The following is a 25,922-nucleotide window of genomic DNA, read 5'->3' on the forward strand; positions in this document are numbered from 1 at the left end:
AGACTATTGATGGCATATAGATCTACATAGTTACCATGACCAGCAAAGTAAACATAAATATACATAATATAATTCAAACATGAAAAATCAATCGTGAAGAAGTCACGTATGCTCAACCTCCGTCAACGGAATCTCATCCGCCACCACAGTAACCTCCACCTTCTTGACAATACCCGGAACATGTCGATCAAGAAACTCCCGGTCCCCGGCAAAGATATGCGTGGAGATATTAGCCAGGATATGTTGCTCCAAGTTCTCCCCGGACTGAGTTTGCTGCATGTACGGCATGATCCATCGTTTTTTCCAGTCCTGCGTCATTTGACTGACATTAAGCGTCGTGCTCTGCGTAGCTTCGGGGTTGTCCATTCTCGTGTGTAAAGTGGGTGCTCGTTTGATGAATTTTTTGATCCAGTGGATAACAAGCGGTCGGAGACAGGGTATAGACGCGGTGATGAGCACCACGCCTGCTTCGACGAACATCCACCGTAGAAGGGTGACGTGGTTGGTGCGAGGGTTGGTAGAGGTCATGATGGTTGGATATTCGATAGTTTTGACTAGTGAAGCAGCCATGGCTCTGTAGTAATTGGTTTAATGGTTAGTTCTGCATGAGATCATAGATAGTTGATGAGCTACTTACAATACTCCCAAACTCAGGAGAGAGATTAGAACCAGCTTGACTCTGACGTTCCAATTAAATCGCCAGAAGATGTATATTGGAAAAGAGGCGAGAAGGAGATCACAGGCGGAATTGAATGCTATTGGAGATTATCAGAAGGCGCATTTCCAAAGAGTCGTGATAGAGAAAGCATACCACCCTGAAAATAAGCATAGTCAATCTGAATCTTCAGCGACATGCAATGGGTGCTTTGGCTTGGGTTGAATAATTCCTCCACATGTGTCGAACACTGAAAGAACAGCAAAAACACACTGATGATATTGACAATCACCTGTAAGGGCACGAGAGTCCATAGGATGATCCGGTGTAACTTTCGGGCTGCCAGCAGCTCGATAGATAAATGATAAACGCCAGACGACCGGCAGTTGCAGCAAGCGTTACCACGGCCTGACTGATAGTGGAGTACTTGAGGGAGCTCATTGCGTGATGCAGCTCCAACGAGCTGGCGGTCTTCCCGTACCCATAGTCCACTGCGACACTTGACAGCACTGCGGCAATCACAAGCAGCGTCTATGCATTTAACCGAATGTTAGTGACGTCGGAGGAAGGCAAGTTCATGCACTGACCAGTGCCAATAAAGTGACTATATCACTGATCTGATAATTGCCAAACTTGGCATTGCTCACTGAGCGCATCGCCACAACTATAATGGACAAGGCACTCATTGTCCAAACGGCAATCAGCAGCTCTGGGCCAAAGTTGACCGCAGAGGTTGGCCTCGGCCGCGGACTGCCGGTGGTACTATTCCCACCAGTTCTATTGGGCGGGGACAATCCGGCACTCATCTCCGCAGGGAGTCATAGCAAAGAGGAAAAATAGAGGGGAAACAAGGGAATATCTACGCAAGGGCGACAGACGATAAAAAGGATTATTGGGTTCCAAAGGCCACGATCATCGCACAGACCTGGAATGATAGCCAAGCCGGCGAGCGATATATTTGGTGCCAGATAAGCCCCGGGGCGGAAACAAAGTTGGGGTGGGATCGCATTGTGCAGTTGTGATAGGGCCAAATTCAGCAAAAAACCACGCGTCGTTCGGGATGTGCGATTAAGGTGCACTGCTTGGTACTGGCCGGTACAACGAACACGCTCAGCTGGCTATTGTGTGCTGGTTGATCGGGCCCACTGGATTACTCAAAGTTGCTCAACGGCCGGACGATCGTCGGAATCCACTCTAAGTGAAACGACATTTACAGCAAATGGACGCGCATAGACGACGCGTCAGCAGACATGGACTATGGATACTTTGAACGCACGGCCCCTTGGATCAGCAGTGATGACGTGGCAAGACATTACGAAGGCAATTGCACCACCCCCTGTGACGTTTGCACAGCCTTAGATAGTCAGAACTGAAAGGTATAAAGAGGGGGGGGAGGAACCATGGTTAGATAGTTCTCTGTAGTCAACTCAATGAATGGTGTTACCCGGGCACTTGGTGGTCAAAAGAACCCGTTGTATTCGTTCTATGAGTTGACCACGAGGTCCTAAACTATCTGTTCCCTCCCCCCCCTTTTATCTTCTTGTAGTCCGGCCTTCTAGAGAAACCATCTGCGCTGTTCTGCTCGCCAGGGAGGTATGACCACGTCAGCCTAAAGCGTCCAGCGAATAAAATCCATCTGTTCATCCTTCGATTCGTCATGCTTTCCTTTAGTTCGTAAGCAAGGTTCTTGTGATCAGTCTGTACACGTATGCCCGGAGATCCTTCCAAAAGGGGAAACCATTTCTCTAGTGCGTAGATCACTGCCAAAAGTTCTCGTTCGGTGACGGTGTAGTTGCGTTCAGGTGGGGTCAGGCGCCGGGAAATAATCGCGCAAGTTAGGCCGCCTTGCATAAGTTGGGCACCGATTGCAAATGATGACGCGTCCGTTCTCAAAGTGCACTTTCTGGTGGGGTCGAAGTAGGCTGTGTCGAGCATCCGTTGCTCCAATCGTTTCACATTCTCAAATGCCAAGTCTTGGCGCCAAGTCCATTTTCCGTCTTGCTTTGTGGCGTCGTAAAGCGGGGTCGCGTGGTGGGCCAACATCGGTATGTAATCACGGAAAAAGTTAACCACGCCCAAAAACTTCCGAAGTTCTGTCTTATTCCTCGGTTTCGGCCAGTTGCGTATCGTTCCATCGGAGATAACCGGGCTGCATCTGTTGTAACTGTATCGATGGCCGCAATAAACAACTTCTCGTACTTTTCGCTGGCATTTCCTTTCTTTCAAAGCCAAGCCGTTCTGCCTCAGGCGTGTCTCAATGCCTTGACAAATCCTGTCATGTTCCTGTTCGTTGTCGGAGAAAACCAAAATATCGTCCAAGTGTATCGTAACATTGTTACCAAGAAATTCCCACAGTACATTTTCGATGTAAATCTGCCACTCTGCTGGGGCCGTGCCGATTCCGAATGGTAATACCGTGTACTGGTATGTTCCCATGTGACATCTAAACGTCGTCAAAGGTCTGTCTTCTTTCCGTATTGTCATCTTGTAATACGCTTCCTCAATGTCGTATTTCGAAAAGAAACGGGCTTTCTTTATCCAATCCCTGTGGTAAGATTGATCGTCAGGAGATTATCTGCAGGAAACATCATGGTGGGGTAACCAAGGTTGTGTCTGTATAATATATACATGTAAGATACATGAGCTTCGGTGATATAATACAGAAGTACCATACAGTACCGCGTTATGAAAACACATTAATCCGGATCCTTTCCTATAATAGACTAGCGTGCTTGGCATTAGGGTTCGAAAAACAATCGAAGAGTATAAGGGGATGACAGCAGTAACGACTCCAACTGTACGCCTCCGGGTAGTAGACCGAGCAGCCGAGCCAGCTCAGCGCCTAAAACGCCTTATACAATTAAGCAGTTAAAGAAGTTAGAATCTACGCTTAAAAAGCTACTTAAAAATCGATCTCGCAGTCCCGATTCGCCTATCAAAACCAGTTTAAATCAACTGATTAAAGGTGCCGAACGAGCTATAAATGATATAACAATATTAAAGCATTAATTAGAGCAATATCAGGCCGCGCACGAAAGGCAACTTAAAAAGCGAAAGCGCTCTACTAAACAGATTACTTTTGAAAAAGGCACATCAGTATTTAAAGCCCGAATCCTTATTAAGCGCCGAAATCAGGCAGATAAAGCCATACAGGCAGATAGACCTCTACCTATTAAATCGGCTTCTAGGCGCGCTCCATCTAAATGTTCTGGCTGTGGTGTACAGGGGCATAAAATTACGCACTACCCGAATCGATAGAACTACTCATTTTTATATAGAAGTCAGAATTCATGGTGTTTTGATCATTTTAAATTTTTATATGGCGGGTGGTGGGCAACTCGCTTGCGCGGGCAACTCGCTTACCGATTACGTTAGGGCTGATATTTACGTAAAAATCGTCAAGGGATGCAAGACCAAAGTAGTAAAACCCCGGAGTCAACAGCATCCAAGCCCAAGTCCTTCACGGAGAAACCCCAGCGTCCACATCACGAGCGAAGGACCACCTCTAGGCATCGGACGCACCATCCAATTAGAAGCAGCAAAGCGAAACAGCCCAAGAAAAAGGTCGGCCCGTCGGCCTTTTCTGCAACGCTGATCACGGGCAGCGATCCAACCAACACCCTCCAGAGTGACTAGGGGCGGAAATTTAAAGGGATTAATTTCCACTCAACCACAAATCACAGTCGTCCCCGGTATTGTCCTGCAGAATGCAATTTAAACTCTTCTGCGAATCGCTTGGATTCCCCGCCCCTGGCCGTAGAGCTTAAAGTATGTCCCTTGTCGATGCGATGTATCACAACATATAAATACTAGCAAGGGATGCCATGCTTGGAGGATAGCAACCGACAACATCACATCAAGCTCTCCCTTCTCTGAACAATAAACCCCACAGAAGGCATTTATGATGGTCGCGTGGTGGTCTCTATTTCTGTACGGCCTTCAGGTCGCGGCACCTGCTTTGGCTGCAACGCCTGCGGACTGGCGATCGCAATCCATTTATTTCCTTCTCACGGATCGATTTGCAAGGACGGATGGGTCGACGACTGCGACTTGTAATACTGCGGATCAGGTGTGTTGTTACCTACTAGCTTTCAGAAAGAGGAATGTAAACTGACTTGATATAGAAATACTGTGGTGGAACATGGCAGGGCATCATCGACAAGGTAAATTGCCCCTTTATCAAAAAAAAAGAAGGAAAAGCAGAAGAAAAATAAAATAAAAAGAACTCTAGTCCTAACCATCACATAGTTGGACTATATCCAGGGAATGGGCTTCACAGCCATCTGGATCACCCCCGTTACAGCCCAGCTGCCCCAGACCACCGCATATGGAGATGCCTACCATGGCTACTGGCAGCAGGATATGTAAGTCGATTTCTTTAAATATCTACCTGTCATCTTTTACATCAATATGAACTAACTTGATGGTTTTAGATACTCTCTGAACGAAAACTACGGCACTGCAGATGACTTGAAGGCGCTCTCTTCGGCCCTTCATGAGAGGGGGATGTATCTTATGGTCGATGTGGTTGCTAACCATATGGTTCGTGGTCCTTTGCAACTGACTTCGCGGATATGGTTCATTTCAGTACTGACAATGAGTAATATCAGGGCTATGATGGAGCGGGTAGCTCAGTCGATTACAGTGTGTTTAAACCGTTCAGTTCCCAAGACTACTTCCACCCGTTCTGTTTCATTCAAAACTATGAAGATCAGACTCAGGTTGAGGATTGCTGGCTAGGAGATAACACTGTCTCCTTGCCTGATCTCGATACCACCAAGGATGTGGTCAAGAATGAATGGTACGACTGGGTGGGATCATTGGTATCGAACTACTCCAGTAAGATATTTCTCCCTCATTCTACAACTTGGCTGATCGATGATACTTACGAAATCAGTTGACGGCCTCCGTATCGACACAGTAAAACACGTCCAGAAGGACTTCTGGCCCGGGTACAACAAAGCCGCAGGCGTGTACTGTATCGGCGAGGTGCTCGACGGTGATCCGGCCTACACTTGTCCCTACCAGAACGTCATGGACGGCGTACTGAACTATCCCATGTATGGTTCCTCCAACCATGAGCCTTCTTGCAAGTCTCATCTCCTAACGAAACGGCTAAAACCAGTTACTATCCACTCCTCAACGCCTTCAAGTCAACCTCCGGCAGCATGGACGACCTCTACAACATGATCAACACCGTCAAATCCGACTGTCCAGACTCAACACTCCTGGGCACATTCGTCGAGAACCACGACAACCCACGGTTCGCTTCGTAAGTCTTCCCTTTTATTTTCCGTTCCCAATTTCCACACAGAACCCCACCTAACAAGAGCAAAGTTACACCAACGACATAGCCCTCGCCAAGAACGTCGCAGCATTCATCATCCTCAACGACGGAATCCCCATCATCTACGCCGGCCAAGAACAGCACTACGCCGGCGGAAACGACCCCGCGAACCGCGAAGCAACCTGGCTCTCGGGCTACCCGACCGACAGCGAGCTGTACAAGTTAATTGCCTCCGCGAACGCAATCCGGAACTATGCCATTAGCAAAGATACAGGATTCGTGACCTACAAGGTAAGCACAACCTCTAAGCATACCCTAATGGCCTATCTTCAGAGTATCTGACACAAGAGACTAATCACTGGCAATACAGAACTGGCCCATCTACAAAGACGACACAACGATCGCCATGCGCAAGGGCACAGATGGGTCGCAGATCGTGACTATCTTGTCCAACAAGGGTGCTTCGGGTGATTCGTATACCCTCTCCTTGAGTGGTGCGGGTTACACAGCCGGCCAGCAATTGACGGAGGTCATTGGCTGCACGACCGTGACGGTTGGTTCGGATGGAAATGTGCCTGTTCCTATGGCAGGTGGGCTACCTAGGGTATTGTATCCGACTGAGAAGTTGGCAGGTAGCAAGATCTGTAGTAGCTCGTGAAGGGTGGAGAGTATATGATGGTACTGCTATTCAATCTGGCATTGGACAGTGAGTTTGAGTTTGATGTACAGTTGGAGTCGTTACTGCTGTCATCCCCTTATACTCTTCGATTGTTTTTCGAACCCTAATGCCAAGCACGCTAGTCTATTATAGGAAAGGATCCGGATTAATGTGTTTTCATAACGCGGTACTGTATGGTACTTCTGTATTATATCACCGAAGCTCATGTATCTTACATGTATATATTATACAGACACAACCTTGGTTACAGTTGGAGTCATTACTGCTGTCACCCCCCCCAATACTCTTTGATCGTATTTCGAACCCTAATGCCAAGTGCGCTAGTCTACATATGGAAGGTAACCGTAACATTAATATTCCGGAAATTTTGATCGTACTGTATTGAACAGTAAGGTTATAGAAATAGTGTATTGAGTTTGTATCAGTAATCTACGGTAGCTGGAAGCTTCTACACTGCAAACGCGTCAAACATGACAAAGCATGTGCCTTGCATCTCCCGCAAACTGTTAACATTCCTTTTGTTTGTACTGAGCCACGGTTCGATCCTTTTTGACCTTACCAGGTTAACCAAGACGGGTAGGGCTACAATACTGTACCTGTCTTAGTTCATTGTCCATGAACCTGATCATTTTACTGGTTTTGTTAGCTGCACCTCTTCCCTCACGGACACTCTTGCTGGGACACCCATATGGTGTAGGCTAACATATGATGATCCCAACACTAGGCTTCTCAGTGGCATCTACTGCCTTGAGGGGATGACGTTTAGTCCTTACTACGATGACGATGCCTCTCAGCTTCAGCCACCTGATCCGTGGATACAAACTCCATCGTATGCCCCCACCCCTGGTGACTTCGGTAGAGATCGTACGCCATCCGTATTTTGCCCATCACCTGAACATGTACTTGATGAACCTTATACTCCCTTGCATCAATCCCAGCCCAATCATCTGGGTTTCTTCCAGGAGCCCGAAGAAAGGACTACGAGGCAACATAGAGGAAAGCCTTGTATTCATTATACTATTGAGTGGAAGGTAACTCTGAACAACCGAACTGTGTCAAAGGACACTGAACAGGACTTGGCTGTAGCACCCAGTTCACACTGGGCGAAGATAACACAGGATGCTGAAAATGTTATGCGTCGAAAAATACGTCACAACCAACGTGTGAGATCAGATGATACTACAGTCAGAGTATCTGTAAACGAACGTGGACAATCTGATCTGAACAAACGTTTTGACGGCACTAATATTGATTGGAAACCTATAGAGAAACAGCTCTTAATGTGGGGAAATCTGTTTCATATTGGCAAGAAGCTCAAACTTTTTATATCCATAAACTATATAGAGGACAGTGGCCCTCCTCTTTCACGGAATACAGATAAGAGAGGAAAGTCATCAGTAACTAGGAGAATGCTTACAGAACGAGACGCCCAGATCGATGCTGAACAGGCTTCTGGACAACGTCCATATTGGCGGGAAGTGTATCAAACGATGCGTTGTCCTGGGCCACCCTGCCGCCATGAAGGGCAGTATTGCTGGCTGGACCCTGTTGGAAAGAAGCATTACAAACTTAGAACGCACCATCTGAGGAGACTTGTCAAATACGTTGAGGGTGGAGGCATCTTGGATACGCATGATGATATTCCTGACGATGTCCGTGAACAACTCTATGCAGAGGAGGCACTGCGGCTTGAAAAACAAAAGAACCCGAAGCATTCCGCAAGTGGATCAATTTGTCCACCAATCAATATCAATGTCCTCCCCGCGCAGTCATCGCAAAGCCTAACAGACAGATCTGTTACGGCTGAGCAGTCAAGCTCAAGTCCCAACTGTATTGACTCTGTTGATATTCCTGGGTTCTTAGATGATGCAGTGGAGGAATATGCCAATTGGCACTTGTCGCGTGTTGGCCGTGAGATTTATAGAGACCATATTAAAAAAGCACGTGATGTGGCGTTGGAAAATGGATTAGACCTTCAACAGGTTTCGAAGGAAGACCCAGACTTCTTCGTCAAGCAAGGGGTGATAATTGGTGTCGCACGCCGGTTCGTTAGCGACATTAGAGATTGGGCCAACCAATACAGACATGACTGAGACCAAAGCGCGTTGAATCGATCGTATTGTTCCATAGCTTAACCCGTCACTAGCCCAATTAACTACTGGAATATATATATATATTGTTACAGTCATCCAAGATTTATTATATAAACCGATAACGATACAGTCTTAAGTGGGACTAGCGGGTACATGAGCAACTAACTTTTTAACAGTTCTCGACTTGACAAGAACCCGACGATCTCCCAACCACGTGACCTGAGGCGCGTTGTAGAAACATCCTTGGTTGGCTTCCTCTGCACACCTCACACAATGGATTGGGCTTATCGATGATGCCTTCACATCCTTTGCATCGACACCAGTCATCTTTAGAAAAAGTCCTGAACTTCTCAAAACCTTTCTCATTACCACCCCACCAAAGTCAATCGGCAGCCAACCTTCTTCAGGTCTTAATTCAGTGTTATGGCCCCGAAAGGAGTGCACGAAAAGGTTACAAGCCAGCGGCACTTATTAAGGCCACATATGAGCATGTGGTAGCTAAGGATACATTTTTAACGTTCTTTTTCTCGTCGATATACGAAAATCTATGTTCACAGCCTGCTGATTTGATTGATTCTGATATTACGATTGTCTTGACGTTCTTCGATAACTTTACGTCTTGGAGTCCAGACGAGAAGAACAAAGCAAAGAGCGCGATCGAAGAATTCGCTGATTACATCATTGAGAATTTCCTCCTTCCGCGTATGTTGGCTATTGACCATTCTACTGTGAGAAGCACTATTTAACTTGGATGATCACAGTCCGAGCTTCATCTGTCAAGACTCCGCAACCGACGCCTGCATCATTATCCGCAATACAAACATCTACGCCCTCCGGCACACCATACCGTGTATCTATCTTGCGAAAAAGTTGCCTTGTGCGTGATCGCTATCGTTGCGTAATTTCTCGAAAATTTGATAAGAGCGAGGCTAGAAAACGTTTCGAGCAGTATGGGGAAGATTGCAAGGACGATGAAGGAATAGAATTGAAAAACGAATCAAGTGACCGCTTTCAGTTCCTGGAAGTGGCCCATATTCTACCACATTGTCTTACAACAGTTTCCTCTGGAGATGCAGACCTAGTATGTCTGATCTAAAACATGCTTCATCGCTCCGCTAACATAGTTCCATAGAGCGACTCGAAAAAGAATGTGCTTCGGATTTTAGATATGTTTGACCCTGGTGTCATCCATCTAATTGATGGTCCGAAGATTGACAGCCCCATTAACGCCCTTACTTTAACGCTCGACTATCATCGTATGTTCGGTGAATTTCAGATTTATTTCGAACCCACAGGCGTGCCATATCAGTACAAAATTGATTCAACAGAGCGAAGTCCATTTTTACGTGATCCACTCTTCCCAGTCACGCGGACTTTAACCCTTAGTCCCACTCGTGTAATTGATACGCCCTCACGGCGGCTCCTTGATGTTCATCGTGCTATCGCACTTATAATGAAACTTAGCGGTGCAGGTGAATACATAGAGAATATTCTTCGAGACATAGAGGAGGTTGATGTGAAAGCAGACGGTTCAACGAACTTGGGCCATATAATGAGTTTACGACTTGGTGGATGGCTTAACACATTATGTGTTTTTTGATTCCATTCGTTTACACTAGGTTGCAAAAATGGCGCAAATGTTTATACTCTTCCTATGTTTGAGAAGCCCTAATCGGGATTAGGCTAAGCTTTTTTACGACTATTCCTCCGGACATCTGTTACCAGCTTCTGTATTAAAACGTAACTATGCACTGGGGTGACTCAGCGCGGCTTCCGTCGCTTGTATCCTCTCATACAAGGACATTTCTTACCACGTGTGTATTTCGTCCCAAATCCACCAAAGTTCCTCCTGCCACTGATTATTCTTCAGTTGGCACCACTTAGCACACTTCGCTATACTCTACCACAATTTTTTGAATATATGACTGATGGCTATAGTTTCTGCCTTCGTAGATCTATGCCGTGTTGCTACTCGAGTTCCCTTCGCTAATTATCTTTGATTTTTCCATTTCGCCAATACCCTTTCCATTTCCTGCAATGATAGCCTTTCGCGCCAGCGCTCTTCTATTTTCGTTATCTCAACTTTGATTTCAATCTCAGCAGAAGAGATAGAATCGAGCATTCTTTCAAGATATTGAACCTCCGCCAGTTTAAGATCAATATTCCATTCCTTCGTCCGTTGTTTCCCAATCGAGTCAGTTATCTCACGCTCTCGTCGTTGTCTCCGCTGGTTGAATTCCACCGTGTTTCCTATCATTAAGGACGAGATGTAAGACCACCATGTCTCCTCTGTAGCTCTTTCCTTCAGGAGGCGTTCTTTTTCTCCTTTGACACTGTCTTTCTCAGCGCGGAGTCTAATAAGGTCTTTCTTTGTGTTGTACAGTAATGTTTTCGATCCCTCGCGTTTAAGAGCAAACTGCCGAAGTCGTTCTTCAAGCTCTGCTATCTTTTGACTCTTGATTTTCCCGGGAAGTATCGCTGAGCGATATAGCTTGTCGTATTCTTGGCGTTTATGAATATCAGACAGCTCCCCGTAAGCTTCGCTAAGCTGTTTCTAGCTGTATCAATAACAAGGCGCGCGAGCCCTAAGAGGCCAGAAGGGTAGGTAGTAGATAGCGATAAATCTTACTAGTTGAAAATCAGCTGTTGCATTAGGTTCGTTCTTCCGTCTATCTGGGTGTCTGGCTAAAGCCAGACGTTTGTATGCTAACTTGACAGTAGCCGGCTGTGCGTCGTGGGATATTCCGAGAATTTCATAATAGTCGTGCCCGACACTTGTGGGTGATATCCGGTCGCTCCTGAAACTCGAACTCTGCCTTGGCGGGGAGCGACTGCCAAAGTTGTGGGTGCCTGTGAATTCCCATGCTGCGCCGGTTTTGTATATGCTCATGACGGCCGGGAATGCCAAGGTAGGTGGCCGGTCCATCTACTTCAGAGAGTGGGTGTGCATATGATCTGCCGAAAGTACCCTTATTGACATGCCCTGCAAACTTCATTCTTGCAGTTTCAGAGTGGCTTTTATCTGTGTAAGCTCAACATTAGTGAGGGATGGAGAATACATATAGATTACTTACCAGCTTCCATCAGTGCCCATCGGCGGCAGGCACGCCCTGTAATATTTTCTGTATAGCCTGCACGATGTCCAAGTTCTGCAAGTTCTTTACCAAAAGAATCCGCTCCGCGAGACCGACCAGTAGAATCCTCAACTGCCTGCTCATCGTATGGCCGAAAGATGGGAATGTTTTCCATCTCTGGTCTGAGTTCGAGTTTAGCAATTATTTTCTCATCATTGTCACCCTGCATGTTTTCAGCTGCATCCATGATCTCACCAACAGACGTATAGTCCATGAAGACGCGATCTGCGCATGCCATGGGGAGAAAGAACGTCAAGAGATTGAAAAAAAGAGGAGCCTCCGTTTTATATATTTCATAGAACCCATGAATTGGGAGCTGCCATCTCTTTTTCTTCCAGTAGCCTTTTACATAGACACGGGAATATGTGAGGACGAGCATCTTGATACCGTCCACCCACTCAATAGTAAGTATAAAGTGCTATTCGGGAGTCAGCCTATTAGACAAAGTTCTGCTGAGGAAGAGATACCTTATAACATGCTGCTAGAACACGAGCTTCAAGATCACCATCATCACCGCCATGACTGGTACTCAAGCTCGTCTTCTTCCGTGACAGTTCTCGACGAGCTGTAGATTCATGCACCTCCCCAGTCCTCGCTGACGTAAAACAGTATAACAGCAAAGAGGCGCTAAGCTGGACTCGCGACCTGTCAGGGTATTTCCCGCGGTACTCTTTGAAATCACGGCACCAGAGGTGTGTTAGAATAATCATGAGATCATTAGGCGATACAGAGTCTTTGGGCATTTCATCCTCGCAAAGTGGGACAGTTTCTTTAAGATCATTCGCGATATAATCTCGAATCGTTGTGGATATATGATTCGGCATATCATAGTCGCGACGTAGACGGAGTGCAGACTCGAACCGCCGGCGAAATCCCTCCATTGTTTCAGGTGTAGGATATTCTCCCAGCCGACCTCGTGTATTTTTGCTCACAAATTCCATAAATCCTTTGTAAGTTCGTATATCGGGCGGATCTGAGGCTTTGGGATGTAGCTCAAGAAAGCTGGATTCCGTAAGTGGGAGACATGCCTAGAAAGAGGAGGTTTTCTAACTCATCAAAAAGACTTAAAGTCCTATCATACTGGTTCTCGGTCCGACCCAGTACTCTGGATTTGCGTTCTGAGTTGTCATGGTCGTCGAGGTTGACTTGCTGATAGACTTTTGAGCGTACTCCTTTCACCACCATACTTAGTAGTATACATCAGCGCACAGAGAGAAGAGCGAACATGTGGAGGATAGAAGATACAGATTCCGACTGGTGAAAGAGAAGAACAGGTCTTATATCCGGTCAGCCTGGCTGCCCCGGTCAGCACATCCCGGTAGCGCAGCACGTTTTAGAGGGGTCGGCTCAGGACGCTGACAGCGCCCCCGAAGCGACCTGAACATGACTGAATGGACTGAATAAAGCAGCGACGGGCCAACCTGGGGCGCTCGGTGACCACCGACATACACCTTCTGTTGTATGTTTTTACTCTCATATCATTTTTGATAGCTCTTCTAATCGAACTACTTCGTTCCCATGTTTTGCCTTTTGCCCAAAAATTCCACAGGTCAAAATTATGAAATACTTCTTTTTCCTGATGACCCAACATTCTTGCCTCCCTGACTGGAGGAACGTCAACAATTTGCCTACTTCCTGCTGGCACGTCCGGGCGATGATATATCCAATCAAGCATGTTCTGATTATGTTGCCTTTCACGTTGGTGTTACTTCGTATATAATCCAGCTGCCTTTGGGTCTCTCCCGCCCGACTTCTCCACTTTGTAACCCACTGACCGGCGAACTCCGATGCCTATCGTGATGACACCATCTGTACATTTCCATGGGTCTGAGGCCGAGTCTTTCGAATGATCAACATACAGTATCGTGCCATCATGTCGCAACAGTAATTGTCGGCATCACCGAGGGTCGTCCCGCGATGCTGGTGACTGAGTTCCTCAAGATATCGCTTCACCTAGATGCTGCATGCTTTCTCAACGCCTCACGGTAATATCCGTTCTAGAACTCCTACATCACAATGACTGTCATCGTCAAGGCAATCGCATACTTCACAAGTGAAGCAGTCTATCCTAGCCTGCGTACAATCCGGGTTTCGGTGCGGTCCCTTCTGAGACTGACGTGCTTGAGAGTGCAAACAGTCCCATCTGACCGGCTAGTCGCTCCCACACGAGAGATCTATAAAGAACGTAATTTGTTGTTCGGAGCCAATATTATATTTTCGATGCTGAATCCTGCATCTTACTGTATGTATCAGAGGAAACCTTCCAGGAGCCGTATAACCACAGCGTGCCTTTCTCAAATCTATGCCCAAAGACCTATCTTTATATCTACCAGCCAATACAGCTAGTAGCGACAGTGATAATGCTACCACAATCTGGATAATATCCGTTCCTGAAAATCCAGACTGTAGCTGATTATTTAATATACACTTCTCATCCGGAAAGACTAGACTAGGCCGGCGAATCTTGACAAGATATACTAATACTTGAAAAACAAGTCTTTCATATCTCTGCTATCCTGTTCACTGGCACAATTATCCCCGTATCAAAGATTGAGGCCAGCACAATGGGCTTAAATCTAGCTGCACAATAACCAGTGAGGTAACTATTGAATATATATTCAGCGGGCCACCGAATGCCAATGGTAAATATGTAGTTTCGAATTGATCTACTATTGTAGTATAAGAAGATGAATTTATGATCTAGCCATGTAGGGTTCATCTCACTTAGCTCGTGAATTCTTCAAAAACAAAAATAGTCATAGCCTTACGTGCTAGTTACCGTGTAGCATATGTAGTTGGATACTGTTCATAGCCGGTGTCAATGGCGGCTGATTGCAGTTGTAGCCCCTACCCAAAAAGCATATATAGTATTGCCTATGATTCCGTCTAAGTCGTGCTTTTCATTTCTAGTGGCCTCGGGAATGTTTTTGGTAGAGTTGGATATGAGCTGTAACCTCGGTTAGCAGTGCCTCCGTGGATTGTATCCCTAAAGAAAGCTCTGGGGTGCCTTGGGAGGCGTTCCGTATTTGTGACCAATTGGAAGGGGCCGAAGAATTGATCTGAAAAAGTAAAACCATTGCTTCGAACACTTTGATTCTTACATGCTATAATAAAGAATGTTCTACCTTCTTCAAAATGACTTCGTCCTGTTTGCCTGCATACTTATCTATCTGAGATGTATCTTCGTCCGGTCCAAGTCCATTCAGCAGATGCTTGGCGTTATTTGAGTCTGAATACTGTACATTGTAACGGCGGATCTAGCGGAACTCCACCACCGACAAACCCATGATCTGAGTATACATTAGTATAGAACAAAGCAATGAGATGGAAATTGAAAATTGGTAGGATGAACCCGCGACACAGCCAAGTGCGCCGCCCGTGTCGAGGCTAAATTACGCGTGGCCTGCGTGGAGTAAAGTCCCGGAGGTTTACGGAGCTATGATGGGGATGCTGATCATGATCATGATGAAGATCAGTGACAGGCAGAAGTATTCTTCCCCATATCGTTGCCTATCTTGGACATTTCACAAGCCATTTCAATAGAAGCAGAAGCACTCTTCGATTATTATAATATTATTGATCCTTTCAACTACATGATAAGCCGACGTTGATAATATTGATAAAGGCTAGAACGACATAGGGGAAAGAGAGAATAAGAAAGGGAAAAAGGGGCACTATTACTGACAGCAGATTTGATCAGGAGTAAGTAGGTATTCAGAGGGCGACCCTTGGCATTAAGAGGATCAAAAGACAATTCTCCTGAACATGAAACCGTGATGCTCGTGATAAGGGGTCGAGTTTCCCTTTCAGGCCAGTTGAGCCAAAACCCGCTGTCCGTCTCCATACCTGTCAGCGTCGTTCACCCGTCTTTGGGTACCGAGAACTCTCCGAGAAACCGAGATCGGACTGATGATATGATTGATATGACTCTTGATTGATATGATTGCGAACATTGACCCATCGGCTTGGGGTTTGCCGATGAGTTTGCCGTAGCGGAGGCTACGCTGCTGCCGATCGTCAGATCCAATCCAGGGACTGTGTATGCCCAGTATGGATCGAGTCAGTCGCCCTGATAATTGGCTCGAGGTTGAGCAGCATTTGACCTGTATTATCTAAGCGGGCGAGAAAAACCCCGAGGCACCGGAACTACCAAATATCCGCTTCTTTTCTGGGGAAAGTGCGTCGAGTTCACGGCGCACTTGCACAGGGTCCAGTGGGGATGCTAGGGTTACGATCCCAACTCGGTTCTCGAATGGGAATGACGAATTTGACCCCATCCGCTGCGTGCTGATTACAAACACAAGACAAATTACCCTGAAAAGCTCCACCAAATATTCAACTGTCAGGCAACCTTACCCTCGTCAGTCAATAAAACACAGGTTCATCTATCCATATGTTCGAATTACACACGACGAACAGACTACGCAGAGGAGGAATGGAGAAGGAATAAATGAATAAGTAAACTGAAATCCCTTGTCTATGCTTTATCCTGGTTTGGTAAACGAAGTCAAGAACAAGGGAGTGAGGAATCTCCCTTGGGCTCAATGATCCGCGGCTATTGTCCGGCTTGCATGTCTTGGCGCTGCAAAGAGAAAACCATTTGCATCGTCAATTGACCAAACTTGGTTCGGATCGGCGTGGTCCTTGACCAGATAGATATCTGGCGGGAACTGGCGAAACCGTCTAAGCCACTTTATTGCCAAGCGAATGACTTCGACTTTCTTATTTCTGCAACGCGTTTGGCCAGTTAATAATTTGCTAGACTCAACTGATTGCTCGGTGCCATCTTACCAGGGATCGGCAAGCCGAAAAGTACGCTATTGCACCCAATCTGTAAAGAAGACTTCTCCAAACTCCAAAGTAGAACAGACCCATCTTTAGCTTTAATAACTCCAATCATGACGATTGGAACTATCGGAAAATATAATCTAAGTTCAATGGATCTGGTCCGTCGCTAGAATATCGGAGTAAATGAGCCCAACCCCTGGCCATCAGGTTCGACGGAGGAATTCTTCTGGTTGGGTACAAGATTGACACGATCCCCTTGGCCGCTGAACGTCACTCTTCCGCTGTCAAAGCTTGTTGGCTGACTTCGATCCCGGATGATGTTTCTGATTTCACCTGCAGTGACAGTTGCGGCTGCACTTCTGCTGATCAACGGCGCAGGAGCAACTCAATCTGAACGAAGTCGGGCTGCCGCTCATTTTTCCAAACGTCATCCGACGTACCGTGCTGCGACCAGAGCCCAGTCGAGCAACACTTCCGACTACCGATTCTTCAATAATAGGACCAAGCGTATGTATTACACCGGCCATGAACTCTATTCGTCGCTGACATGTGGTCATCCCTGGATAGCCCACTTGGTGGAAAGCTTACCCGATGTGCACTTCGATGTTGGGGAGATGTACTCGGGGTCGATCCCTATCGATGACAGCAACAATGGATCTCGATCCCTGTTTTATATCTTCCAACCTAAGATAGGCGAACCTTCAGACGACCTTACCATTTACCTCAATGGAGGGCCAGGCTGTTCCTCCGAACAGGGATTCTTTCAGGAAAATGGCAGGTTCACATGGCAGCCTGGTACCTATGCACCCGTCATCAACGAATATTCTTGGGTCAATTTGACGAACATGCTATGGTACGCTTCTTCCTGAGGATTAAATTGGAGGTATGCACTCTGTACATTTTATGAGACTAATGTGAATAAATTCAGGGTTGACCAACCAGTCGGAACCGGATTTTCCGTTGGAAATGTTACAGCCACCAACGAAGAAGAGATTGCCGCCGATTTTCTCGACTTCTTTGAAAAGTTTGAAGATCTATACGGGATAAAGAACTTTCGCATTTTCATGACCGGTGAGAGCTACGCCGGTCGCTATGTTCCCTATATCTCGTCGGCAATGCTAGACAAGAACGACACCACGCGTTTCAATCTGAGCGGTACGAGCCCTGTCTACTCATAACTACTACCCCTATAAGCTTAGTTGACTGAAACTGACTTTTTAACGTCCCTCTAGGAGCCCTTCTTTATGACGCCTGCATCGGCCAATGGGACTACATCCAGGCCGAACTCCCTGCCTACCCCTTCGTCAAGCAGCACGCTTCACTATTCAACTTCAATCAGTCCTACATGAACGAGCTTGAAACCACCTACGAAGAATGCGGCTACAAGGCCTACTTCGATGAGTACTTTGCCTTTCCACCAAGCGGCATCCAACCCCCAAAATACATGAACTACTCCGAGTGCGACATCTATAACATGATCTACTACGAAGCCTATAACCCGAACCCATGCTTCAATCCCTACCGCGTCATTGATGAGTGTCCACTTCTCTGGGACGTCCTGGGCTGGCCGACAGACTTGGCATACGAGCCTGCGCCCACCACATACTTCAACCGTATCGATGTCAAGAAGGCCCTGCACGCCCCCATGGATGTGGAATGGGAGCTCTGCAGCTACGACCTCGTCTTCGCTGGAGGCGACGCTGACCCGGGTCCGGAGCAGCAAGGGGATGACTCACCCAACCCCACCGAGGGTGTCCTCCCGCGTGTTATTGAGGCGACCAACCGCGTGCTCATTGCCAACGGTGACTGGGACTACCTGATTATCACCAACGGCACCCTCCTCGCCATCCAGAATATGACCTGGAACGGCCAGCTGGGCTTCCAGTCCGCACCTGCCACACCGATCGATATTCAGATGCCCGATCTCCAGTGGGTTGAGATTTTTGAGGCCCAGGAGGGATATGGAGGGCTGGATGGCCCTCAGGGGGTTATGGGTGTACAACATTATGAGCGCGGTTTGATGTGGGCGGAGACATATCAGTCGGGGCATAAGCAGGCTCAGGATCAGGGCCGTGTCTCGTATCGCCATCTGCAGTGGCTGTTGGGGCAAGTTGAGATTCTTTAGTCTCCCGCCTTAGATATAATTGATATCACACTGTAATGTTCCCTCCAAAAAGCTTCATTTATTGATAGTTTCAGTGAATTTTGTTACTTCCAGTAACAACTCTATTATGGCATTCCCTGGTTTTTAATGCTGCCTCCTTTTACCGTAGCTACGGCTATGACTACATATAACGGACTGATTTTTCTATCTCAACTTAACTTTGTATTGCCCCCTGGATCCTGACTACAGAAAATAAATAATTCAAATTGATATTTATTGGCCTTTTATTGGCAGCATAATATCTTTCTCATATAAGCACGCGAGAAACTTGTTCCTCATCATACTATATTTATCCCCACAGCTGATGCCGTGATTCGGTAATGAAGATGGAGATTATGCGGATTGCGCACTTCATAATCAAACATCGTATAAGTGTGTCAGTAATATATATCTATAATAAATATCCAGTATTTGGACAGAGTACATTGACAAAACATTCGATGGTTTCCAGGAAATTGACATGGATCATGGCGTGAAATGGATGAATAAGTGGAAGACAAAGATGCATGAGGCAAAACTAGCAGCTCCGCAAGCGAAGCATTCTCAAGATCAATAATAGCATTGCTGTTAGCGCTCTAGACATGCTACACTCAATGTGATAGGTGAAACTCGTCAGTAGCGAGACATTCCCAATGGGACTGTTGGCTTGGAAAACACTCAATATATATCAAAAGAGTCAGCCTGAGTAAGATATGTTATGCTTTCGTACTGGGACTTCATGGTGCCCGGCACATACATATGACGGTACAACTTACTATCATGAGCGGTACCAACATTGCAGGCAAGCCCCTGTGCATATTGAATTAAGTAATCGCGAAGATAGCTGTCAGCCGTGAAGACTGCAGTTATTATATACAGGATTGAATGACATCTGGTGGAGTGTATAAGACATTCCAAACATGTACCAGTACATGACTTGTGAGAAAGTCTCCACCCGGAGCCACAGTTTTCTGCCTTAAAATGGTATAATAAAACTCAAGCAGGCAGCAGGTGCAGAGTATCTGGAACTGTGCAGTCTCGTGCTTCTGAATTCCAAAAAAGAATCAAGGCGAAACATAAAACCTGGGATGGAAGAAGGGGGTTCGGATTTTCACACTTCCGATAGTTTGGACAGTTGTCGACACTCATCATTGATCTTGCAGTATAAGAGATAAATAAGCAGCAATGGTTTCAGGGAGGAACGCTGTGCACATCGACTCCTCATCATGCAACATGCCACTGGCCCAGCAATGCCAGTACCCCATTATACAGCGTGCTAGCAGTTGGTCATACTCATTTATACAAGCATAATGAAGCCTCATAGCATCACGAATAATGTCAGGGGCACGTTTACGAAGGAATTATAAAGAACGGGGATCTTATAAGATCGAGAGAGATGCTAATCATGTCCAAGGTAAATTGCAGGTTCTGCTGAATAACCATTAATGTCTGACCGTGGTTAAAAATGGCTTTTCGCCAATTAGGTGATGTATATCTGGACGGGCTAAGACACACATTGTATCTAGCGTAGCCTACTAACTAGGCAATGGCCCTATTGCCTCGCAGAAATTCTGAACGCGTCTGGGATGGGTGAGAGAATCAATGATTCTTGCCAGCACTGGGAGGACTTGGAGACCGCTGGAGACATGCTAAGCCCAGATGGAGATACTGAGTTAAGGCAATTGCTGGAAACTGCATTATGGCATGGCGCTAGAAGCTAGAGAAATATGCCTGATATCATCCATTGACTACTGAGCTAATCGTAGTGAGGCGATTATCTGGTTACTGTTCCGCGTGCGGTAAAAGTACCGCCGCAGTTCTTTTTGCCGAGGCCGGTCGGCATCTCCGCAGATTGAGTCATTGCAAGAAAGCAACTTAGATTCTAGTTAGTCAACTCTCAACTAATATACACAACGTGCAAATGGCTTCCATTGATGCATCTATCGTTCCCTTTGGGGCGGCGATGCGTGAGCAATTTCTTTTCGATCCCAACTTCCTAAATCTGAATCACGGTAAGAACACGCGCTGTAGAACTTATCAAGCGTTGTAGCATCAAAGGTTGATCCACTGGCGCTGATCAACTCCAGGCTCATTTGGAACCTATCCTGCAGCGGTTCGCACCGCATTGCGCCACTTCCAGGATCAAGTTGAGGCGCGTCCAGATCCATTCATCCGCTACACCACTCCCAAAGAGCTAGATGTCTCTCGCGAGGCTGTCGCCAAGCTACTGAATGTCCCGCGGAGCGAATGTGTCTTTGTCAAAAATGCCACTACGGGAGTGAACACCGTCCTGCATAACTTGTCTTTCAAGTCAGATGATGTCATCATCTATTTTGAAACCGTCTACGGCGCTCTCGAAAAAGGCATTGTATCCTTTATCGAATCTAGAGCCGCTCAGATTCGTAAAGTCCGATATGAAATGCCGACTAGTCACGAGAACCTCGTGGACCGCTTTCTCCAGGTCGTCCGGGAGGCACGGAGCGAGGGATTGAACGTGAAGCTTGCCCTTTTTGATGTGGTGACTAGCCTGCCAGCTGTGCGGTTTCCGTTTGAAAGGCTCACTGAAGTTTGTCGCGAAGAAGGAATCCTCAGCTTGATTGATGGTGCGCACGGTATTGGGCAGCTGCCGTTGGATCTCGGGAAGCTACAGCCGGACTTCTTTACAAGTAATTGCCATAAGTAAGTTCCTGCTCAGTTCCATGCTCGCTGATTCTCCCTCAGTAGTCTCATATAGAAATGATCAATAGATGGCTTTTCGTCCCCCGGAGTTGCTGTGTGCTATATGTCCCGAAACGCAACCAACATCTCATTCGAACCACCATTCCCACCTCCTGGGGCTTTATCCCCTCTGAAGACTCTCCTGCGACGGCCCCTTCTGTCATGAAAAGTGACGATGTGACGAAAAGCGCATTTGAGAGTCTCTTCGAATTCGTCGCTACCAATGACGATACGCCCTACTTCTGTGTTCCTGCTGCGTTGGAATTCCGCAAGACGATATGTGGTGGCGAAAAGCGTATTTACGAGTACCTGGAGAGATTGGCAAATGAGGCTGCCGATATCGTTGCCGCAGCACTTGGGACAGATGTTATGGAGGAGAGGGACCTACAACCGGGGAAGCAGAGCAATCTTAGACGATGTGCCATGAGCACAGTCCGGTTACCGTTCACGTTCAGGGAGGATTTGGCAGCTTCTGATTCTACTGTTACGCTTTTGAGAGCCGATGAGGCTGGCGCGGTGGTCAGGTGGTTCCAAACTACTTTGGTGGAGGAGCATGGGACATTTGTTCCTTTTGTTGAGCATGGGGGCTGGCTTTGGGTGCGACTTTCTGCCCAGGTCTACCTTGAGCGAAAGGACTTTGAGTGGTTGGCTGAAGTCCTCAAAGTGCTGTGCCAGCGATACAGGACTAAAAGATATTAGCCAAAACAGATATGGCGTGCGTGAAAGTAGGCAATTGAGCCTTCAGTAGCTGCTACACAAACCCAGCGAGCATTGGTCTATAGTGCCCAACTTTGTTTCCTAACTATGCAATTACAGTGCGCCATGCAGGCGATCGAACTGATCGATACTGATCTACATGTTCCTCTCATGTAAGTCCATTGAATAGATGAGTGCAACCGCCAATGTTCGCCAGAACCTTAACGAACTCCCGCCATCCCAATCAGGTTTCCATACTTTAGCGTATCAATGGTAGCGTTGTACTGTTCCGACGAAGGCGACGTCGTAAGGATCATAGCCGAAACCCCATCATCGCCGCCCGTGACGAAGTGTTCGCGCAAAACCATCGTCAGGGGTGATGAGCGGAAGGGAATACGACTCTGCTTCCGAGCCATCGCCCGGATGACTTCTTTCAAGGCAAGAAGATCGGTATTGATCTGTCGGCTCTCCTGCTGCTCCTGGGGGGTCTGTTTTGTTCGCATTGTAGACACAGAACCCTTGTCATGGCAGTATTCTGAGCCAGCAAGATCCACAAACACCATCTTTCCACCCAGACAGGCATGGGGGCATGACTTTTTCACTTCTGACACATAGTCTTCCGCCTTCTGGACGCGCGACTCGTATTCGGCTTTCTTTGCCTCGGCCTCATCTATCGCTGTCTGATTGAGTTGATAGTCCGGATTCGGGACATACTTGCCATCCGGTGTCTGGATGATAGCCTTCGTATTCTCCTCGATGTAGATATCAGTAGCGCGTTTCCCGACCGGTACCAGCTCGGATTGTCGCTCAATGACGGCATCCCTCGCATCCAGCAGTTCTTTCGTCACGATTTCAACCTCGAACACAGCATGCGTCCGAGAACTCTGATCATGGATCGTAGATGTGCCCGTTGCCCTGCTTTGAATACCCGCCCGCAACTGAGCGTGGAACTCATCAAAGGTAAAGCATGGTTTGGTGACGATCGGCCGCACGCGGACTTTCCCGTCGGCGAGGGTTTCCGTCTCCCCACGGACGTGGGTCTTCCCGTCAGCGCCTTCGCGGATATGGCACTTGCATCGGTCGTTGAGGAGGTCAAAGGCGATGTTCTTCCGCAGCTCGTACATGCGAAGACCTAGGAGAAGCCTCTCATTCTCCTTGGACTTCTCGTTGAGTTGGTGTAGCTGCTCGAAGAGTGCCTTTGCAGCTGACAAACAGAGTCCAAACTCCTCCGGACGCTCAAAGTTATACCCGATGATGGTGTGCGACTTCCCACTGCCCGAGTGTCCGTAGGCGAAGAAGTTGCAGTTTTGCCCGCTGAAGACCCGAGGGAGAGTGGGTGCAACGACATGCTCGAAGACAGTTCGGTTAGAGTCATCTGCGTTGAATATCTTGGTAAAAGCCGAGTCGCTCTTCCAGGGGCGCGAGAGTTTCTGGGACGGCGGTGGTGTTAATGCGATCGTGGTGTTCTTTCCAGGATGGGATTCTTGTGTTCGGGAAATTTCAGGGGCCTCCGATTCCGAGGGCAACGCAGGCCGCCAGCGAGTGAAGACTTTGATGGAGGGCATTTCTCGTATCTCTTGTTTCTTGACTTCAGTGTGGCAGTATTATGGCCAGCCTGAATCTTACTCCTGGCTTGCACGTGCCATGAAGCCCGTCTTAATGGAGTCTAGCCGGCTATACGAGCCTTTGACTGGCTCTTTTGTTGCGGGTCAGGGCTCAGGATCCACATACACACCAGTCCTCTGTGCTCCGAACAACAGACTCGGTGAGCGTAAAATGAAAGACTCGCGCGATGCCGACGAGGGCTACTAACGGTTATGAGGAAAATACATTGATCCCTCTTGAGCGATGGGGGTGTATCGAAGATGAAATCAGATGGCCTACCACGTTACTGGATGGAATGTAGTTAGCCCCTTTCCTCCAAAGGAAAGCAAAAGAGAAAGATTCTTATAGCAGCATGTAAAGCAATTACAGCAAATCAAGTACACATATCTGTCAGCAGGTAATGACTGGCATCAGCCGAGTTAGATGTTGAGTTATTGCATCCTATAGGTAGTGTTTTGAATTTAAGCTTACTCTGAGCTTTGCATGACTGGGTGATTGTCCTGGAGGATCAATCAATGTTTACACCACTTTCTCGCTGCCATTCGAGACCAGTCTAGTTAAAAGCGGGTTATATTTAGCTCACATTCAACTCATACTTAGTTCATACTTTATTGTGTTATATCACTCATTACAAATCCACCATGACTCGTAACATCTCCCTCTTCAACCATAAAACTCGATGTGCCTGTATAGTACGCCCTCCCCTCCACACGCACCACCACCGCATCCTTGGCCGGAGCATTTCCGCCCTCCACCCGCAGGCCTGTTTCCACGATCTCAGCCTCAAATGCACCGGTTTGAAAGTGATTGGAGACAACCGAGTTGTAAGCCCACCGCTGACCCACCGATCTCTCCCCCTTTGCATGTGCCAGGGCCATTCGAGCTGTGACACACGAACCTGTGGGCGACCGATCAATCTGATTGTCGGCGAAGAAGCACAGTCCGGTCTCGGCACCAGCTACGCCGTCTGGCTTGAACCCGACATTCGTGTCCACCAGCATAATGGAGTACAGGTATGATAGTCTCTTGTCCTCCGGGTGCTGACAGGCAGACAGAATATCGGGATGACTTTCAAGATATGTCTTTAGTCTTCTCATCACTTGCGATAGTGAGTCAAGATCGACCTTTTTCAGCCCCGTGGATGCGAATCCCAGCTCGTGCATATTGATCAACGCGTAGAATGCCCCTCCATAGCTGACATCAAGGGTGATGCTCTCACGCCCTTCAAGCTCGCTCCATCGTATCTCAGGTGGAATAAGAATAGTAAGATTGGTCGCAGCAGCATAACCTGGTGTTGACAGGAATGATACTGCCCGTGAGGGATCGGACTTGAATCCATCGGCTGTCTCTTGAACAGGGACGGTGATGCGAACCAATCCGCACGGCGCATGCAAGTTGACAACCACTGATGTGTCTTCCACGACCAGTTCATTTTGCTTCGGGAAAACAGCCACATCATGAGTATCAACCAGGAATCGGCCTAGCGCGATGGTTGCGTGGCCGCACATGGTGGAAAAGCCGCCGTTGTGGGTGAAGAGAACACCGATATGAGCTTCACCGGATTCGACCAGTTCAGTGGATGGTCGGAGAATGGCACCGTACATGTCGTAGTGCCCACGAGGCTCTAGCATGATTCGCTTGCGGAGGTGGTCGTATTGATCCCGAGCCTGATCGCGCTGGGAGAGCAGTGACCCGCGGAGGGGAGGAAACCCCGCGTAGACGATGCGGGTGGGCTCTCCGGTGGTGTGCATGTCGACGCATTTGATGACTTCGCCGCTGGAGGCGGTCTCAAGAGCGCGGGCTAGATCCATAGTGAAAGGAGGAGGGTGTATTAGAATATGACCTTATGTGGGGAGCAGGACGACTGCCCCTTCGGGGAGTTGACACGCAATAAGTAGTGAGCGACCTTCGGCTGGCACCCCGAGACTGGCGCGGGGTGGGGATGCGGCCCGGTTCACAGGCGCTACTTTGCCGTTTATTGGACCTTTACTAGGATAGTATACACCTTAACGTGCATACTTTAGAATTAGATCTGAGGTCGAGATATTGGTTGATAAGTCCTGCTTTGTTCTCTTCCTCTATTATAAAGTTCCTCTGGGATCGTTCAAAACTGAGAGACAGGAA

At 47.5% G+C, this 25,922-nt stretch overlaps 14 protein-coding genes across 14 annotated transcripts; 7 read left to right on the top strand and 7 right to left on the bottom strand.

Annotated features, from left to right (window-relative positions):
* Positions 1-102: 102 nt before the first annotated feature.
* An05g02080 (hypothetical protein) lies at positions 103-1,461 on the bottom strand (the record flags this gene model as incomplete). The annotated part of the gene is made up of 4 exons (XM_059747951.1): positions 103-574; positions 638-755; positions 988-1,186; positions 1,243-1,461. 4 exons carry the CDS (start codon positions 1,459-1,461, stop codon positions 103-105), a joined length of 1,008 nt encoding a protein of 335 aa, XP_059603728.1.
* Positions 1,462-2,164: 703 nt separating this feature from the next.
* An05g02090 (uncharacterized protein) lies at positions 2,165-3,139 on the bottom strand (the record flags this gene model as incomplete). The annotated part of the gene is made up of 1 exon (XM_059747952.1): positions 2,165-3,139. One exon carries the CDS (start codon positions 3,137-3,139, stop codon positions 2,165-2,167), a length of 975 nt encoding a protein of 324 aa, XP_059603729.1.
* A 1,420-nt stretch (positions 3,140-4,559) lies between these two features.
* amyA (extracellular alpha-amylase amyA/amyB-Aspergillus niger) lies at positions 4,560-6,600 on the top strand (the record flags this gene model as incomplete). Its single annotated transcript, XM_001390741.3, has 9 exons — positions 4,560-4,724; positions 4,780-4,818; positions 4,904-5,019; positions 5,089-5,197; positions 5,266-5,494; positions 5,553-5,715; positions 5,781-5,927; positions 5,993-6,233; positions 6,313-6,600. The coding sequence occupies 9 exons, from the start codon at positions 4,560-4,562 to the stop codon at positions 6,598-6,600; spliced, it is 1,497 nt and encodes a 498-aa protein (XP_001390778.3).
* A 236-nt stretch (positions 6,601-6,836) lies between these two features.
* On the top strand, positions 6,837-8,714 carry An05g02110 (uncharacterized protein; the record flags this gene model as incomplete). The annotated part of the gene is made up of 2 exons (XM_059747954.1): positions 6,837-6,959; positions 7,227-8,714. 2 exons carry the CDS (start codon positions 6,837-6,839, stop codon positions 8,712-8,714), a joined length of 1,611 nt encoding a protein of 536 aa, XP_059603730.1.
* A 293-nt stretch (positions 8,715-9,007) lies between these two features.
* An05g02120 (uncharacterized protein) lies at positions 9,008-10,314 on the top strand (the record flags this gene model as incomplete). Its single annotated transcript, XM_059747955.1, has 3 exons — positions 9,008-9,416; positions 9,476-9,795; positions 9,847-10,314. The coding sequence occupies 3 exons, from the start codon at positions 9,008-9,010 to the stop codon at positions 10,312-10,314; spliced, it is 1,197 nt and encodes a 398-aa protein (XP_059603731.1).
* A 390-nt stretch (positions 10,315-10,704) lies between these two features.
* An05g02130 (uncharacterized protein) lies at positions 10,705-11,604 on the bottom strand (the record flags this gene model as incomplete). Its single annotated transcript, XM_003188635.2, has 2 exons — positions 10,705-11,262; positions 11,344-11,604. 2 exons carry the CDS (start codon positions 11,602-11,604, stop codon positions 10,705-10,707), a joined length of 819 nt encoding a protein of 272 aa, XP_003188683.2.
* A 176-nt stretch (positions 11,605-11,780) lies between these two features.
* On the bottom strand, positions 11,781-12,729 carry An05g02140 (uncharacterized protein; the record flags this gene model as incomplete). The annotated part of the gene is made up of 2 exons (XM_003188642.2): positions 11,781-12,266; positions 12,316-12,729. 2 exons carry the CDS (start codon positions 12,727-12,729, stop codon positions 11,781-11,783), a joined length of 900 nt encoding a protein of 299 aa, XP_003188690.2.
* Positions 12,730-13,864: 1,135 nt separating this feature from the next.
* On the top strand, positions 13,865-14,261 carry An05g02150 (hypothetical protein; the record flags this gene model as incomplete). Its single annotated transcript, XM_059747956.1, has 2 exons — positions 13,865-14,090; positions 14,182-14,261. The coding sequence occupies 2 exons, from the start codon at positions 13,865-13,867 to the stop codon at positions 14,259-14,261; spliced, it is 306 nt and encodes a 101-aa protein (XP_059603732.1).
* Positions 14,262-14,348: 87 nt separating this feature from the next.
* Positions 14,349-16,723, bottom strand: An05g02160 (uncharacterized protein; the record flags this gene model as incomplete). The annotated part of the gene is made up of 9 exons (XM_059747957.1): positions 14,349-14,451; positions 14,628-14,695; positions 14,803-14,907; positions 14,974-15,077; positions 15,329-15,402; positions 15,695-15,883; positions 15,980-16,135; positions 16,266-16,430; positions 16,665-16,723. 9 exons carry the CDS (start codon positions 16,721-16,723, stop codon positions 14,349-14,351), a joined length of 1,023 nt encoding a protein of 340 aa, XP_059603733.1.
* Positions 16,724-16,953: 230 nt separating this feature from the next.
* On the top strand, positions 16,954-18,761 carry An05g02170 (uncharacterized protein; the record flags this gene model as incomplete). The annotated part of the gene is made up of 4 exons (XM_001390748.1): positions 16,954-17,143; positions 17,204-17,489; positions 17,565-17,791; positions 17,869-18,761. The coding sequence occupies 4 exons, from the start codon at positions 16,954-16,956 to the stop codon at positions 18,759-18,761; spliced, it is 1,596 nt and encodes a 531-aa protein (XP_001390785.1).
* A 365-nt stretch (positions 18,762-19,126) lies between these two features.
* An05g02180 (hypothetical protein) lies at positions 19,127-19,356 on the top strand (the record flags this gene model as incomplete). The annotated part of the gene is made up of 2 exons (XM_059747958.1): positions 19,127-19,176; positions 19,209-19,356. 2 exons carry the CDS (start codon positions 19,127-19,129, stop codon positions 19,354-19,356), a joined length of 198 nt encoding a protein of 65 aa, XP_059603734.1.
* An 828-nt stretch (positions 19,357-20,184) lies between these two features.
* On the top strand, positions 20,185-22,196 carry An05g02190 (uncharacterized protein; the record flags this gene model as incomplete). The annotated part of the gene is made up of 5 exons (XM_001390750.3): positions 20,185-20,193; positions 20,306-20,369; positions 20,666-20,791; positions 20,867-21,458; positions 21,527-22,196. The coding sequence occupies 5 exons, from the start codon at positions 20,185-20,187 to the stop codon at positions 22,194-22,196; spliced, it is 1,461 nt and encodes a 486-aa protein (XP_001390787.3).
* Positions 22,197-22,414: 218 nt separating this feature from the next.
* Positions 22,415-23,758, bottom strand: An05g02200 (uncharacterized protein; the record flags this gene model as incomplete). The annotated part of the gene is made up of 1 exon (XM_001390751.1): positions 22,415-23,758. One exon carries the CDS (start codon positions 23,756-23,758, stop codon positions 22,415-22,417), a length of 1,344 nt encoding a protein of 447 aa, XP_001390788.1.
* A 648-nt stretch (positions 23,759-24,406) lies between these two features.
* On the bottom strand, positions 24,407-25,609 carry An05g02210 (uncharacterized protein; the record flags this gene model as incomplete). The annotated part of the gene is made up of 1 exon (XM_001390752.1): positions 24,407-25,609. One exon carries the CDS (start codon positions 25,607-25,609, stop codon positions 24,407-24,409), a length of 1,203 nt encoding a protein of 400 aa, XP_001390789.1.
* Between the last annotated feature and the right edge of the window lie 313 nt (positions 25,610-25,922).

This window comes from Aspergillus niger (genome assembly GCF_000002855.4).
Source record: "Aspergillus niger supercontig An05".
NCBI lineage: Eukaryota > Fungi > Ascomycota > Eurotiomycetes > Eurotiales > Aspergillaceae > Aspergillus > Aspergillus niger.